The sequence below is a fragment of the Balaenoptera borealis genome (genome assembly GCF_965194805.1).
Source record: "Balaenoptera borealis genome assembly, chromosome: 6".
NCBI classification, from domain to species: Eukaryota; Metazoa; Chordata; class Mammalia; order Artiodactyla; family Balaenopteridae; genus Balaenoptera; species Balaenoptera borealis.
In genome coordinates this window covers 26,566,429-26,585,258 of record NC_138863.1, presented here as the reverse complement: position 1 = coordinate 26,585,258, position 18,830 = coordinate 26,566,429, and the positions used below count along the sequence as shown (strand labels likewise).

The window sequence follows — 18,830 nt, the reverse complement described above, 5'->3', positions numbered from 1 at the left end:
ATGATATCACTTACATGTGGAATCTAAAATATGACACAAATGAACCTATCTATGAAAACAGAAATGGAATCATGGACATAGAGAATAGACTGGTGGTTGCCAAGGGGGAGGGGGTTGGGGGAGGGATGGAGTGGGAGGTTGGGGTTAGCAGATGTAAGCTATTATATAGAGAATGGATAAACAACAAGGTCCTAGTACATAGCACAGAGAACTATATTTAATATCTTATGACAACCATAATGGAAAAGAATATTTTAAAAAAGAATGTATATATATATGTATAACTGAATCACTTTGCTGTACAGCAGAAATTAACACAATACTGTAGATCAACTTCAATAAAAATATTGATTGGGGCTTCCCTGGTGGCGCAGTGGTTGGGAGTCTGCCTGCCAGTGCAGGGGACACGGGTTCGAGCCCTGGTCTGGGAGGATCCCGCATGCCGCGGAGCGACTGAGCCCGTGAGCCACAGTTGCTGAGCCTGCGCGTCTGGAGCCTGTGCTCCGCAACAAGAGAGGTCGCGACAGTGAGAGGCCCGCGCACCGCGATGAAGAGTGGACCCCGCTTGCCACAACTGGAGAAAGCCCTCGCACAGAAACGGAGACCCAACACAGCCAAAAATAAATAAACTAATTAATTAAAAAAAAAAAATATTGATTAAAAAAAGATTTGGTTTATTTTTGTTGTTATCAATGTACTAATGGATAAGGACATGGGCTTTGGAATCAGACTTACTGTTTACTAGCTGTATGACCTTGGGAAATTTACTTAATCTCCCTAAACTTCAATTTCTGCATCTAAAGGTGGGATTGATAATGCCTCATAGTTTTACATTTGAGGACTAAATAAAATAATGTACTGAAAATGCTTAGCATTATGACTGGAATATGATAAATTATATGGTCTACTAGTAACAATGTTAGACTTGTTTCTTCCTTTGTTTGCTGAAAGTTTTAAATTTGTTCACACTTTTCCAGGCCAATCTTTATATTATCAAGGCATATGCAGTTCTTTAGTAATATTGAGCAAATCCCCTAAATCATTCAGATAGATTCCTTCCAGTCAGAATATTAAGGCATATTCATATGTGAAATATTTTTGATAGACAATTCTATTTATAACTATGAAATTATGAAATCATTTTCAAATATATTATTTCTCTATTGCTTGTAGCAACTTTAAATAAAAATTATTAAATAAAATATAATTTCTTATAAAAAAATTTAAAATAAAATATTTTCCTATTAGGTTAATTAAATATGTAAAATTTCTTAAAATTCTGAAATAAAACTTTCTTAAAAATTTCGAGTTGGGAAAGCATACTACTAATACCTGAACTACTAAATGGCAAAAATCAATCTATTAGTAAAAATTAGTGTGTCAGAATTCACGTTCCTATTTATAAAAGGATCCTATAAAACCAAATTTGAAATTGGTTCCTAATGAAACAAAGCATCTTGATTTTTTATAGAAATATATTTAAAAATAGTTAATGTAGTAATTATCAAAAACAATATTAAATCAAGGATAATTTCTTTCCTTTGACATATTATTTAAAATATAATAGAAAAAAAGCACGTTATACCATGAGAACTAGAGATAACTTATTTTGCCCTCCATCACAGCTTATTTAGATATGCACTGAAAGATGTAAACCTAACATGTTGTTAACAAATGAAAAATATGCTTTTCAAAATGAACACTTTTAATGAAGCATATTTTATTTGCAAAAAGGGTAACCATGGTCATCTAAAACTTCATTGCTTATATGAAAAAGGAGCGCTCACCAGGTTTAACAAATACCAAACATAAAAGGGAGAGCAATGTCATTTCCTCCAAAATAACTGACAGCCCTGCAGATTGTTACTTTTTTCTTTATTAAGAAAAAGGCAAATATATAATACACTTGTGTTTTCCTTGTTACCCTTACCAGTAAAATTTTAAAATCAACTTGATATGTACATTTCTTTCAAACTAGTTTAAGCATAATAGTGATTTAAAAAAATGGAAATGTGAGAAGTTTCAGAATACACTGCTATGTTTAAAAAATTATTAAATCCCACTTATTCTAAACAACTGTGTACAATTCATATCCTCTCACTTGTGAAATATATTGACAGTAAAATCTTTGTTCATGTTTTCCCAAAGGCGACCTTACCTGCGGAGTCCAGTAAAAAGTAGGGCTCAATCTGTAGAGTTTTCGTTTGTGGAAACTCTGAAGTGGCCTTGTTCGAGCTGCTGTACTCATGATAGTCAAGGATGGAGATTTCAGTCTTGTCCTGTCTTTTCTCCTTTTCTTACTGTGCTTCTGGTTAAGTAACCAGCTACTGGAGGAAGAGAGCTCATCTAAATTCTCTGAAGCACTGATATGCCATGAAATAAATGGGGAGTGGAGGGAATAAAACAAAACAAACAAACAAAAAAGACAAAGAAAACTAAATGTAAATCACCTTGATCTATTATGACAGAAGAATATTAATTTTAGCCAATTTTGTGGTAACAATCGATGAATGAATTAATATTAATCGGAAATTACATTTCAAGTTGTGAATACAGAATTTCTATTTTCTCCTGCAAAACAAATATCCCATAGGTTAGAGATGCTTACATGAGTTCACTAGTACAATGTAAATGTTCACTGTAAATCAATAATTCATGAATATTACACAGTGTTGAAACTATTTACATCAAATTCTTTTTGAATAAGGGTGAAATTATACAGGATTACAGGTTTTAAAAGGGCTAAAATCTCATCACTACATCATTAGCTGCTCTTACATAAGCATTACATATCGTTTCAGTGAATTTTGAAACAAAGATGCAATCCGACTACATTTTAAGAATCTTTTTAAACTTCTGACGACACAGAAGCCACAAACTATAAAATATTAAAACAGATCACACAAACTACACATGAAATAAGCATAATTTTATAATCATTCTTCATATTAATTTTTAAACATTTATTTAAATATTTTAAAACATCAGAACATCAGGAGGAAGTTAATGCTTGTCACCACATAAATTTAACTTCATTTATACCAGTATATTATATATAAAATATTCGGCATTTTGGGCACTATAATATACCAGTTTCAACCTTATTTATATAAGACGAAAGCTAGTCAACTTAGCATTCTAAGATCAACAAGTGAAACCGCTGTACGTGATATTGCTAATCAACATATGAATTCTAAATGTGCTATTTGGTTCAAGTAGAATCAGTGTTTAATGGTAAACATAAGATATGGTTTTTCTATAGCAGTATCATTGGTTTTGAATATTTACGGCTGCTATAAGATATTCTATTATCCTGTAGATAAAGCAAGTAATTCAAGAACACTTTACATAGTAATAAGAAACCAGAAATAAAGGTACCCGAATGGCTTATGTTGGTGAAACCAAAATAAAATATGGAATTTGGTGACTACATATAAATAAAATTGAGTATGTACTACTGGCCAGACCAGTACAGGGAAATTGGTCTGGCCCCTGCCGCTGGCTCTCCTGCTGCATCGGGCATCACACTCCGTCTGGTTCCCTGTGTTCCAGCGGCACTGCCTCCTTTCATTTCAAATAACTCGCACTCACTACTCACTATTATATATAATTTCTGCTTCCTGGAATTTTCTCACATCCTCCCTCACTTACATAATTTCCAATAATCATCTGGCTCTCGTTCAAAAGTCATTTCCTCAGTTAAGTCTTTGACCCCTTGCGTAGCCCCTCCAAAGACTAAGTCAAATTCCCTTATGGGCTCTGATAGTACCATTCACCTTTTCTTCATAGTATTTTTCATGGTGATAAGTTTACATTTATTTGTATTATTATCTGATTAATGTCCTTCTCCTTTTCTAAGACTGTAAGTAGTACAAAGACTGTGTCTGTTTTGTTTAACTTTGTATCAGAAGTTCCTGATATTGTACCTTGCATACAGCAAATGTTCAATAAATATTTATTGAATGAATGGAGAAATATAAACATATATATTTGCAGATTTACCCACTCCAGCTCAGTGCTTTGCACAGTGCATGTGTGACACCACATACTACACCTAAATAATTAGTTTAGTGAATGAGTAAACATGGAACATTCTAGTTTAAGACCCAAAAGAAGCTCTAAACAGAAGGCTACAAGAGACCTTTTAGAAAAATAAGTTACATATTTACACTGCCTTGAGTTCCATTCTAAATCTCTAACTTTGGTTTACAAAAGTTAGTTTCTGATAGTAAGATATGATGTACCTTATTTTACCTCATAGAATTTTTAGAATTTATCTCTAGAATTTTTAGTAAATTTTTCAAGTATTTCATAACCTTTTGCCTAAGCCAAATTATTTTCTTAGAAGGACTGGAATAATCATTATAATGCTCTGCTCAAATGCTTTTAGTAAATAAGAAACTTTGGGTCCTGGTTCTAAATTTAGGATGCTAAAACCATAAAAACGTAGACAAGGCTTCATGAAATTGTTTTTATCTTTTAATCTCAAGGAGCAGCAGCAGAGAATAATTATTCAACACAGAATTTTAAATTACTATTTTAGTACTGTTTTCAACATTTCCTCCACATTCGTTTATTCTTATACTAAACACACTTAAGGAAAAGCAGAAATCAACAACGGAGAAGAGAATTAGAATGTGTATTATCTAAGAACTTATGATAGCCCCCCAGTTCCCAATCTACTCATATACACAAATACCCACGCCTGTCATACGGGGCTGAACAGTGTCCTCACAATATTTACAGCTACCAGGAACCTCAGATTGTGACCTTACTTGGAAATACAGTCTTTGCAGATGTAATTAGGTAAAATGAGGTCATATACTGGATTAGGGTGGGCCCTATATCCAATCACTGATGTCCTAATAAGAAGAGACACAGAATTAAGGAAGAGATCCACCCAGGGAATAATGCCATGTGAAGACAGAGGAGAGAAGCCAAAAACACCAAGGACTGCCAGGAACTGCCAGAAGCCAGGAAAAGGCAAGGATGGATTCTTCCCAGAAACCTTCAGAGAGAGCATGGCCCTGCCTGACACCTTGATTTTAAGAACATCTAGCCTCCAGAACTGTGAAAGAATAAATATCTGTTATATTAAGCCACACACTTAGTGGTGATTTGTTATAACACCCCTACGAAACTGATATATTCATAAAAGTACACACCTAAGAATCACTATTTTTGCGTAACTTATAATGTCTATTTCAAGTCTACTTTGATCTTTTGGAGTTCTTTGATGACTTCAACCTATAGCAGCTAAGGTAGGTGCAACCTTTTCCAAACTTTCCCTGATGCCCAAAGTCCTGCCAATAGTTGAATTTAATACCTTTCTTTCCCTTGATAATGTTTGGAGAAATGAATGCATCATATACTCAGATATATTCAATGATATTTTAAAGAAATTATATAAAATTGGACTTTATATAAACTTACTAAAATGGCCCACTAGGGGCATTACTCGTCCTCCACATGCCAAAAACAAACATCTCTCTCAAATGGCCAATGGACCAAGATCCAGGCATTATCTGCTACATATAGAGAAAACAGTGCATTGACCAGCCCATTTCCCCTACTCTAGGAATTAAGTAGGAAAACTAGACCCCTTACTCAAAAATACGAGTCTCTTCAACTGTAGCAACAAGAAAATGTGTTGGAGTACACTGTAAAATGGCATTCTAAATTAGATATGGCCCCTAAAAAAATTAAGGCACTTACCTGTTCTAAAAAATTAAGGTACTTCTTAATGCAGCCATTAAAATGGAAAAAAAAATATTTTAAGTATAGAAAGCTTCAGATATACTTTGAAATAAGATATAAAACTGCTTCCAGTAGATCTCAACTATGAAAATAATGTAAAAAATGATAGGAAGGAAATATACTCTGAGCAATATAAGTGATTTCCACTTTCTTCTTAGTATTTTATGAATTTTTAACTTTTCATACAATGAACTTATATAATTTTATAAGAAGAAAACAAAAATGTCATCCAAAATTACAGTCTTTTTTTTTGGCATTAGGAATTTCTAATATTTACATTTTAAAATGTAACATGACAACCAAATGTAATATGGATTTTGTTTGGGTCCTGATTCTAACAAATTATCCTAACAAAATTCTAACAAACAAATTTGTTAGAATAACAAATTATTCTAACAAAATCATAAAAAGATGATTTCGAGACAACTGGGAAAATATGAATATAGAGAATTTCATGATAGTGATAAATTATGACTAATATTATAAGAATAATTTTAAAAAGCAGATGATAACAACATGGTGGGTATGTTGAAAAAAAGCTTATCAGAGAAATATACAGAAGTATTTACAGTTAAAATAACAATCAATAGAATTTATTTTTTAAAAGCATAGGAAAAAAATGTGTCAGGAAGGGAAATAGCTGAAATGAGTAGCAAAATCTTGACAACTGTTAAAGCTGGGAATAAGTTGATTCACTTTGCTATGCTTTCTATATGTTAAAGCTTTTCATAATAAAGGTTGAGAGAAAAAGAGACCGACTATTGCAGTGTTATCTGCCATTCTTATCTCTGGCTCTTAATTTCAAGTGGGACTCGAAATTATAAAGTATAAAGGCAAAGGGACGAGGAAGCCAATATGATAGCTATATTTTTCTGAGTATTGTGACATAAAATTTGTCAAACATTTCTAGCTAATCTATAGTTTGGGAGTACAGTTCAGATTCTTCAATATAATCTGTGAGCTGTTTTTCTGACATATAAGATACAGTTTGAAATTGAGACTATTTTACTAATTATTATTTTTCATTTTAAAGGAAAGTTTGCAAATAGAAAAAAGTTGAAGAAAATAAAAGCTAAAATATTTTTCAAAATCTCATCATCTAAACATAAATATAGCTTTAATAAAAAATTTAATTTTTATCCTTCAAATCTTTTTTTTTTCCTATGAAATCATACTGTACAATGATTTTGGTATCCTGATTTTTCCACCTAACATTCCAAAGGAAGTATGTTCCTATATGACTACATCCCTTCTATACACATAATTTTTTAATAGTTATATGATATGCCTTCCAGTGGTTGTATCACAATTTATTTAAAAATTTCTTATAACATTAAGTTTTAGACTTATATTAATAGATGTTAAAAGGGAAAAGTAAGGTTTTTACAAAAGAAAATAATTCCTACTGGTATTATTTTAAAAACACAGCAGGAGAAGTTTTAGTTCCTTATTGATGTTGTACATCTAACTAATACAATAGTTAATGACACTCATAGAAACCCAAAATTATGTTGAAAACTTCAGCCTGGAATTTGCTGCTTAAAATGTTTTCTCGTAACTGAGAAGTGACTCTTGAAAATATTATGAGGGTAAAAGAATTACATTATATGTTATTAGTTTACCAGTTTAGCGGCAGTTTTTCAATTGTGATGCCCAATTAGAAAGAATCGTTGCATTTCGTGAGATAATTATCATCAGTGGAATTAAATAGCATGACAATGATTAATTGGAATTTAATTTCATATCATATTCTGGGACTCATTAAAGCAAAAACAAACAACAACAAAAATCTAGCCATTATTTCAAGTAGAAATTCACTTTCCCAGAGATAATACCCCATGGGGTAAATAAGGATGTATTTACAACATTTTATCTTCATTTTAGAGTATGAGATCTAAAAACCAATAACTGTCTCTATGACGGTAAAATGTAATGCTTCATTTGTTTGAAGACTCAATCTTTTCAGCTGCTCAGTTCCTGGTGATTCATCTTAAACCCTGCTGCCAAGATTAATAAAGCTAAGAAAACAATTCTGAGTTCTGGGAGATACTGCTATTAAATAAGAGATGGGGGTTGGGAATCAATGAATAAAAAGTGGACAAAACAGCTGCCCTGAAAAATAATTAACCAAGTGAATTTACTTTAGACATTGAAAGAAAAAGATCATTAGGATATTATAAAAATTACCTTAAATATTTTTTAAAAATTATATCAAGCATTAAGTTCTACATGGTCCACTAAAAATTAATACATAGAATAGGTAACCAAACTTTAAAAATTCAAAATTTAAATTTCTTCCAACCTAACTATATACAAAACTTATGATATAATGTGATATAAAGCTAGAATGAGAATGCTTTATTAGAAGCACTTATGAGTTTACTTATCTGGTAAGTCCAAATATACAGAATACAGCTGAAATTGCAAAACCCTTCTAAATAACCAAAAAAGATCTTAGTAAGTCCATGTATGAAAGCTCACTCCTGTTACTGTTAAGAGAGGGGCCTTCTCTCTTACTACAGAATGTCTCTTATTATAGTACAGGTACTTGTACCACTCTAACTTTGGTTATCTGATTTTCTAGGCCAGAGTTAAATTTGATGAGAGGAAGCAGAATTGCAGGAGACAGCCATGAGACCAACAACTGAAATACTAATCTGACTATGGGAGAGAAAAAGCAAATAAGTACAAAATATTTTTTTTGGAATGCTGATTACCTGAAAGAAATCTTAAAAGTCATTCCATTCATTCAAAAAATATTTATTCATGTCCATGTTATGACTCACTGATCTAGATGTTAGGAATATAGCAGTTAATAAGACAGACCAAAAAAATTCCTACTCTCATGGAGCTTACATTCTCATCCAGGAAGACAGATAATAAACAAGTAAAAAAAATAACAAAATCGTATCACACTTGTCATCTCATTTGATCCTCACAACAACCCAGGAAGCGAGCTAGTCTCATTTCAACTGTGATTTAGAAAGTTGCCTAAAATCACAATGCTACCAAGTTGCAGAGTTAGGACTGATCTCAGACCCATCTGATTCCAAAACAATTTTAACAATGCAGTGAGTTTCCTTCATAGCATTTGATCAGGATTTTAAATTTCACATTTATTTGTGTGATTATTCGGTTGATGTCATTTTTACTCAATTAGACTCTATACCATAAGGTCAGAGATCACACCTGGTTTTGTTCAACATCATATCCCTATCCAATCCAAAGCCTGGCACACTGCCATCACTCAGTAGGTATTTGTTGACTATTAAGTGAATTCTTTTATAGATAAACAATTATTAATCTCAATAGCCTCTGAGGATGTGGTCATAGTGATGAGCTTGAGTTATCAAAGAAAAACTTAATTAAGTTCAGTATCATCCAAGAAAGGCAATGTGTAATAAATTTTACTTAAACAATTCTTCCCAAATGGCTTATTTGAAAGTTTTTGACATTTGAATAGAATTATCATTCCTCCTACTGTCGTGGGTACTTCTTTCCATAATAACTTCTAGATTATCCTTTAAAGTTACTAAGATATGTTGAGTATAGTAATTTCTCTTTATTCACTAAATCTCTAGATTTAAGCTAACATAAAACATCAAAAGCAAAGCACAATAGTGATGTTGCAAAAAGATATACATTTTAGACTGTATTGAGACCTATTTGCTTTTATTTTTAACTTGTTTGAAAAAATGGAATTCCTTACAAATAAGCATTTAGTTGAAGAATATTAGCATTAGAAACTACTTTAGAAAATATTTGTATTCCAGTAAATTTAAGATTAAAAAAAAGTGAGATGTAAAGAGATTAACTGACTTGCCCAAGGTCACAAAATGTCAAAACAAAAAGTACATGTAAAAAGGGTATATTTCCAAAATCTCAAGTAACCCACAAACCACTAAATTAAAAACCACTATAATTAAGAATTAACAAAAGTTAAAACCTTCTGGAGGGGAAGAAGGAGATTAAATGTCCCAAGATGGTCTTTTGAGAAGGTATGCTTAGTAATGAGAATAAAATCCAACAGTGTGTTTACCTGGGTTTAAGAGTACTTGGTTTAATTACAGAGTCCCAAACAAATTAGGTAGACCAAAAACAAGTCAGCAACTTTTTATCTTCCCAAGAGATATGATGGAAAAATAGATGGTACCTCAGTGACTCCTAGTACCTATGTGACAGGTGTCTTCAGTAGTAGCTGGCCTATAAGGCTCTACATATGCCCTCAAATACTGATCGTAACTCAGGCCACTTTGAAGTACTTCTTTAAAAGAGTAAGAATAGTTCTAAATCAATGACCAGTACCCTGCCCAGGATTTGAAAGAAATATATCCACAATTTTAATATATATTATATACTGTCTCCCAGTAGCTGGTATGTTTACTGCAAGACATACTTAAAACTCTTAGTTGATGACCTGTTGAGTGATATACTACATTTTAGTAGATAAAACATGTGCCATTTAAGATGACAGAATTGTAGAAACTGGGTTAGAGTGTAGACTTAATGATTGTCAAATGTTGGTTAAGGTTTTACAAAATTTTTAGAAGCAAGAGAATATCAATATTTAGATACCATAATGAAACCAGTAACTGGATCGGTCTTTACCACCAAATTTTAAGGTAACATTGAAATGAGATTTAATTCTCTTTGTTTCACTTTCAACGAATTAAATATCACATTCCTACTTCTACCTTAAAATTTTGGTATTTTATGGTTAGAATTTTAACAATGTGGGACTAAACATTGTATTTTCTATTTATCCTTTTTGAAGTGTACGATTTTTACCTTATTTTAGCTCTTTTATTGTAAAATATAAGATACCTATAGTTAAGTACATAAAACATTTATCTTTTGAGAAGGCATGTGTAACTTGTAAATATGAAGCAATACCTCACCTACTCCTCCACTGTCCCATAATTACCACTCAGGTCAAGAAAAGGAACATTATCAGCACCTAAGAAACCCCTGCCGCATGTGGACCTCTCCATCATACTTAATGTAGAAACATCAAAAGTTAAATCAGTACAGATTTTTCTCAACTTACGATGGGGTTACATCCTGATAAACCATTGTAAATTGAAAATATTTTAAGTCAAAAATGCATATAATCCCAAACATCATAGCTTAGCCTAGATTACCTTAAACATGCTCAGGATACTGATATTAGCCTACAGTGAGGTAAAATCACCTAACACAAAGCCTATTTTATAATAAAATGTTGAATACCTCATGTAATTTATTGAATACTGTACTGAAAGTGAAAAACGGAATAGTTGCACAGGTGCAGAAAGTAAGCATATTGGCTGTTTACCCTCATGATTCTGCGGCTGCCTGGGAGCTGCAGCTTGTTGCCACTGCCCCGCATCACAAGAGATTATCATGCCACATATCACTAGACCAGGAAAAGAACCAAATTCAAAATTTGACATACAGTTTCTACTGAACGCATATCACTTTCGCACAATCATAAAGTTGAAAAACTGTAAGTCTGACCATTGTGAGTCAAGGAACTTCTGTACTTTTACCAGCCTCCTGAGAACAATTTAAATCCATTTACCTTCCTCCTGACCTATATGCTGTTGTTGCCATGGAATTTTTTTAACCTTACTAGACATATTTTCTACTGTTTGTTCACATATAACCATATAGTTATTACCATTTTATTTGTTCTTCATCCCTTCTTGCATCTCTCAAAAGGATCATCACTTTCCACTGCCTGAAACACTCCCTTTATGGTTATCATTAATTAGAGTCTACTGGTGACAAACTCTCAGTTTTGCTTTGTCTGAAAACATTTGTGTTTCAAGGTCAGACTTGAAAGATATTTCCTCTGGGTATAGAATTTCTAGATAGACAGTTATTTTCTTTCAACACAATGAAGATATCATTTCACTGTACTCTGGCTCCTAATATTACTCTGGAGAAGTCAGCTGTCAGCTGAACTCTGGCTTCAATTAAGGTAATGTCTTCCTCCTTTCCTGCCCCGACTGTTGCTTTTAGATATTCCATTTGTTTCTGTTTTTGTTTTTTTCCCCACATTTCCTCTCTATTTCTAGGGGTATATTTCTTTTTATTCATCCTGCTCAGGAATCTGTGTTTGACTTCCTGAATTTGATGTCTTTCATCAGATCAGGTAACTTTTCATCCAATACCTCCTCAACTATTGCTTCTGCTCCAGTCTCTATCTCATCTTCCAGGGCTCTAATTAAGTCTCATATTAGACCTGCTCAATATATTCTCCACATTTTTTTTTTTTTTTTGGCTGCACCTGGTGGCATGTGGGATTTTCGTTCCCCGACCAGGAATTGAACCCATGCCCCCTGCAGTGGAAGCATGGAGTCTTAACCACGGGACCACCAGGGAAGTCCATGTTCTCCACATTTTTAAATGACTCTTGTATTTTCCATTGTTTTGTCTCTTTTCCTACATTCTGGAACTTTTCTTCTATCTTTTACATTACGAATTCTGTCTCCAATTGTGTCCACAGTGCTGCCAAACTCACTTGGTTTTTAATTTCAGTATTTTTCAGAAGTTTTATTTGGACCTTTTTCAAATGTGCTAGTCACTTTTATTGATTCTTCCCTGCAGGTATTTTTAAGCCTCTTTTATTTCTAAAATCAGAATAAGCACTGTTTTTTAAATAATCAGCATTTGATAATTTGGATATCTGAAAACTTTATGATCTGTTTTTGCTGTTATTTTCTCCTTATTCTTACTGTCATTGCCCTGTGTCCTCATGTTTGATTATATTTGACTGTGTGCTGATCACTGCTCTTGAAAAATTATTCATGAGGATTTCCTGGGCCTAAGAAAGAAGGTGCCTTCCTCTAGAGAGAATCTGCATTTGCCTCTGCCATCTATCTTGCAGTGTCATCCATTCTAGAACCATTTTAAACTAGGCATTTGACTCTTTGATGCAAATTTGGACTGAAAATCCATGTCAAAGTCCCCACCATGGTCACACTATCTCAAAGTAGGTTTGCTTTTTTTATTGTATCTTCTGCTGTGCTCAGCACCAATGCAACTCTCCCCATGGTGCCCCAGGAATGGGAAAAGGGAAACAGTTTTTTTTTTAATTGAAGTATAGTTGATTTACAATGTTGTGTTAGTTTCTGGTGTACAGCAAAGGATATGAAAAAGAATATGCATATATAATCTTTTCCATATTCTTTTCTATTATGGTTTATTACAGGATATTGAATATAGTTCCCTGGGCTATACAGTAGGATCTTGTTGTTTATCTATTTTATATATAGTAGTTTGTATCTACTAATCCCAAACTCCTAATTTAGCTCTTTCCCACCCCTTTCCCCTTTGGTAACCATAAGTTTGTTTTCTGTGTTTGTGAGTCTGCTTCTGTTTTGTAAATAAGTTCATTTGTATCATATTTTAGATCCCACATAAAAGTGATGACATATGGTATTTGTCTTTCTGTCTGACTTACTTCACTTAGTATAATAATCTCTAGGTCCATCCATGTTGCCGTAAATAGCATTATTTCATTCTTTAATGGCTGAGTAGCATTCCACTGTGTGTGTGTGTATATATATATATATATATATATATATATATACATACAACATCTTCTTTATCCATTCGTCTATTTTTTTTTTAACATCTCTATTGGAGTATAATTGCTTTACAATGGTGTGTTAGTTTCTGCTTTATAACAAAGTGAATCAGTTATACATATACATATGTCCCCATATCTCTTCCCTTTTGTGTCTCCCTCCTTCCCACTCTCCCTATCCCACCCCTCTAGGTGGTCACAAAGCACCGAGCTGATCTCCCTGTGCTATGCGGCTGCTTCCCACTAGCTATCTATTTTATGTTTGGTAGTGTATATATGTCCATGCCACTCTCTTTGTCCCAGCTTACCCTTCACCCTCCCCGTATCCCAAGTCCATTCTCTAGTAGGTCTGTGTCTTGATTCCCATCTTGCCCCTAGGTTCTTCATGACCATTTTTTTTTTTTTTTTAGATTCCATATATATGTGTTAGCATACGGTATTTGTTTTTCTCTTTCTGACTTACTTCACTCTGTATGACAGACTCTAGGTTCATCCACCTCACCACAAATAACTCAATTTTGTTTCTTTTTATGGCTGAGTAATATTCCATTGTATACACATGCCACATCTTCTTTATCCATTCATCTGTTGGTGGACACTTAGGTTGCTTCCGTGTCCTGGCTGTTGTAAACATATCCATTCGTCTACTGATGGGCATTTAAGTTGCTTCCACGTTTTGGCTTCTATTTGTATTACATGTATTGTAAATAGTGCTGCTGTGAATGCTGGGGTGCATGAATCTTTTCAGATTAGGGTTTTTCTCTGGATATATGCCCAGGAGTGGGATTGCTGGATTATATGGCAACTCTATTTTTAGTTTTTTAAGGAACCTCCATACTGTTTTCCATAGTGGCTGCACCAGTTTATATTCCCACCAACAGTGTAGGAGGGTTTGGGAAAGGAAATCAGTTTTCTTTCTTATTTACATTTACTGTGAAGGTGTAGCTCCTGGAGGAAGGGGATCTCAGCTAAATACAGGCAGGATTTCATTTTATCGCCCTACTATAGGCAAGGCCATGGGCTTTGATTTATCATCCGCTAACCCCACAAGCTATTAAAACTTCACTTGATTTTCCTGGATTTGGCTCTGATTTTTCTCTTTCCCCAGAAAGCTATCAAAACCTCAACTTAATTTTGACAGAATTTGCCCTCAGACAAAGTAGATTGCTGTGCTTTGTTTACTTTTCTGGGTTCTTGCTTTTTTTTAGCTTTTGGCTTAGAAATATCATTAACGACATTCAATAATTTCTCATTTTCTAAGTAAACAATTAAAAATCTCTTATTCAATCCCCCAATTCCCCTTCTGGGTACATACCCCAAAAATAAAAAGCTGTAACTCCAACAAATATTTGTATACCCACGTTCATAGAAGCATTATTCACACTAGCCAAAAGGTGGAGGAAGCAACCCAAATGTTCATACAAGGATCAATGGATAAACAAAATTGGTCCCAATAAAATAGCAACTCAGGGCCTGGGCGCTGTGGGGGAATCTGTTCTTAGGGACTGGCTGCCTCTGCCGAGCTGAGTCTAGTGCTAACTTTCCCCTCCCTCCCTACCAGGTTCTGAGTAGTGCCTGAGACCTGCTCCACGGGGCTTAGGCATGGGACTGCGGATGCAGAAGTGGTCTGCCCTTTTCTGTTTTCACTGAACAGCTTGTTCTAAGGGAGAAGGAAGTGGGAGTGATCTAGATTGGGTGAGGGAGATGGGGGGGGGGGGTCAGGGAGGCAAGTGTGTTGTGTTACTATGTCAATAAACTGATTTAAAGTTTAAAAAAAGGACTATACATAAAACAGAATTTTATTCCTTTAAAAAGGGAATGCTGACACAAGCTACAATATGGATGAACCTTGACAACTTTATGCTAAGTGAAATAAGGCAGTCACAAAAGGATAAAAACTGTATGATTTCACTTATATGAGGTACCTAGAGTAGTCGAATTCATAGAGATATAAAGTAGAATGGTGGTTGCTAAGAACTGGGAAGAAGGAAGAATGTGGAGGTATTATGTAATGGATATAGGGTTTCAATTCAGGAAGATGAAAAAAGACCTGGAGATGGATGATGGCAACTATTGACAAAAATGTGAATTACTTAATGCCACTAAAGTTAAAAATGGTTAAAATGGTATGTACATTTTACCAGAATTTTAAAAATTCTTACTCAAATGATGAATTTTCTTACCTTCACATTTACTTAAATACATAAAATGAATACTATTTATATGCTTAATAGGATACCTTCAGAAAGTGCTTTGTGGTTAAGTGTCAAGCTTGAATAACATTAATTAGACTAAGTCCTTACTCCTGAAAAGCTTTAAGTTTGAAAGATGTTTCGTTCATATAAAACTATATGTAAAGAAAAAAAATAACAATAATATTGGAAAAAAAGAAAGATACAAGAAATAAAACTAGGCCTTATTTGCCATTTTACTCCCAGAGTCAAAAGGTTCATAAACAAATAAATTTCACACTGCTTCAATACAGATATCCCTAAAACAAAACTTTTTCATACATTACTATAATGTGAAATTATATATCCTATTAATTTTCAAAATCTATGGTAACATTCTTAAATATGAGTAATGTAAAATAATCTGTTAAATTTATAGAATTTCACTACTATGTATTTATTTTATTAAAAATTCAATTAAATAATACTTTAATAGTTTTACAAATATCATATACTTTTCACAATATAGTTAAGATACTAAAAAAACAAAACAAAAAAAACCCCTTAGAAACCACATACCATCCTTCTTCAGGGGTAGGCTTCTCTGCTACTGAATAAGGAAGGGAATAGAGGAAAACACAGGGAAGGGGCTGTGTTTTACTTGTCAATGTCTATCCAAACCTTTACCAAACTCCTTCAGCCCCCTTTCCTACTTTTAATTTAGCTATAGTCATTTTATAAACAACTGCATCTACATCCATTTTAATCTCTTTCACTCCACTTTCAAGGAACAAGTAGATTTCTCCTGTCATAAGGTCCCTCCATAATTTTGTGGTATGTATATCTACATTTCCCATCTCTAGCTCTTTCCCTTCTCTTTATTTTAATACAGATGCTTACATTTCTTCCATCTTAAAAACAAAAATACCTTCCTTGACTTTGTACATACATTTTATTACAGCCTTTACAGTCAGCAGCCTTGAAAATATAATCTTGACTCCTCTGTATTTCATCTCCCATTCCCTTAACCCACTCTCATCTCTCTCTCTGTCATGCCACTATACATTCTTGCTAAGGTCTCAACTTATAACTGACAAAACCAAGAGATATTTTTTAGTATCTCTCTTTGACATCGGACACAACGACCACATATCTTCAAAATTTTCTACTTTTCCTTCAGTGTTATTACTCTCTTATCTGTAATATATTCCAGTTTCTAGGTTCCTGGTTAAATATATTTGTATATTATGGTATATATTATCATAAATAGAATTTTTTACAAAAATTTTAATGAGACCTGGAGTATCCCCCAAATCGTTTGTTTCATATAACAGTTTGCTTGTTATTTGGTACCAAGACTTATTAAACTTAAAGATCAATTATACATTTAAAAAACTCTAACATTCTACATTTTCTCACCTCTCCGAGTTGATGAAAGGTAGCTGTATTACATTTTCTAGCAAATGTTAAAAAATAAATACAATCTTTCCTTCAAGGGAAATATAATATTTTGATAGCAAATGTGAAAATAAGTGCTTTTTGAAAAAAACTCATGTTATGTACAAAGGATTTGGAAAAAATGATGATTGTTGTCAAAAATAAATACATTAGTGAAATGAATAAAATTAATTAAAACACATATGTCAGCACACTTCAAAAACTGGAGGATGAATTTTTACCTTGCTTAAATCTATCAAAAAATTTTAGTAGGTTTTGAACCAGTTATAAACTTTCAAATTAATTTGTACGAACAACTACTTAAAATCAGGAAAGATGGCAGTTACTAGCTGATTTCAACAAGAACCTTTAACTATTAGTAGAGAGGACTGAAAAAGTATCATGATTTAGTAAATACAGCCTATGGTACATTTCTTTCATTTGGTTTTTTTTTTAATTTTTAAATTTAATTTTATTTTTTTATACAACAGGTTCTTATTAGTCATCAATTTTATACACATCAGTGTATACATGTCAATTCCAATCGCCCAATTCAGCACACCACCATCCCCACCCCCTTGCGGCTTTCCCCCCTTGGTGTCCATATGTTTGTTCTCTACATCTGTGTCTCAACTTCTGCCCTGCAAACCGGTTCATCTGTACCATTTTGCTAGGTTCCACATATATGTGTTAATATACGATATTTGTTTTTCTCTTTCTGACTTCACTCTGTACAACAGTCTCTAGATCCATCCACGTCTCAACAAATGACCCAATTTCATTCCTTTTTATGGCTGAGTAATATTCCATTGTATATATGTACCACATCTTCTTTATCCGTTCGTCGGTCGATGGACATTTAGGTTGCTTCCATGACCTGGCTATTGTAAATAGTGCTGCAATGAACATTGGGATGCATGTGTCTTTTTGAATTATGGTTTTCTCTGGGTATATGCCCAGTAGTCGGATTGCTGGATCATATGGTAATTCTATTTTTGGTTTTTTAAGGAACCTCCATACTGTTCTCCATAGTGGCAGTATCAATTTACATTCCCACCAACAGTGCAAGAGGGCTCCCTTTTATCCACACCCTCTCCAGCATTTGCTGTTTGTAGACTTCCTGATGATGCCCATTCTAACTGGTGTGAGGTGATACCTAATTGAAGTTTTGATTTGCATTGCTCTAATAATTAGTGATGTTGAGCAGCTTTTCATGTGCCTCTTGGCCTTCTGTATATCTTCTTTGGAGAAATGTCTATTTAGGTCTTCTGCCAACTTTTGGATTGGGTTGTTTGTTTTTTTAATATTGAGCTGCATGAGCTGTTTATATATTTTGGAGATTAATCCTTTGTCTGTTGATTTATTTGCAAATATTTTCTCCCATTCTGAGGGTTGTCTTTTTGTCTTGTTTATGGTTTCCTTTGCTTGTGCAAAAGCTTTGAAGTTTCATTAGGTCCCATTCGTTTATTTTTGTTTTTATTTCCATTACTCTAGGAGGTGGATCAAAAAAGATCTTGCTGTGATTTACGTCAAAGAGCGTTCTTCCTATGTTTTCCTCTAAGAGTTTTATAGTGTTCAGTCTTACATTTAGATCTCAAATCCATTTTGAGTTTATTTTTGTGTATGGTTTTAGGGAGTGTTCTAATTTCATTCTGTTACACGTAGCTGTCCAGTTTTCCCAGCACCACTTATTGAAGAGACTGTCCTTTCCCCATGGTATATCCTTGGCTCCTTTGTCACAGATTAGTTGACCATAGGTGTGAGGGTTTATCTCTAGGCTTTCTATCTTGTTCCATTGACCTATGTTTCTGTTTTTGTGCTAGTACCATAATGTCTTGATTACTGTAGCTTTGTAGTAGAGTCTGAAGTCAGGGAGTCTGATTCCTCCAGCT

General features: G+C 33.6%; 1 protein-coding gene and 1 pseudogene across 2 annotated transcripts in view; both read right to left on the bottom strand.

Moving 5' to 3' along the window:
• Positions 1-18,830, bottom strand: part of LOC309630740 (tigger transposable element-derived protein 1 pseudogene) — a 213,618-nt pseudogene that overhangs the window by 52,667 nt on the left and 142,121 nt on the right. The gene's annotated exons all lie outside the window — the stretch shown is intronic.
• The window catches only part of KANSL1L (KAT8 regulatory NSL complex subunit 1 like), a 149,587-nt gene that overhangs the window by 61,195 nt on the left and 69,562 nt on the right, over positions 1-18,830 (bottom strand). Inside the window, 1 exon segment of the mRNA XM_082396355.1 lies at positions 2,159-2,363. Coding sequence (XP_082252481.1) covers positions 2,159-2,363 — 205 coding nt within the window.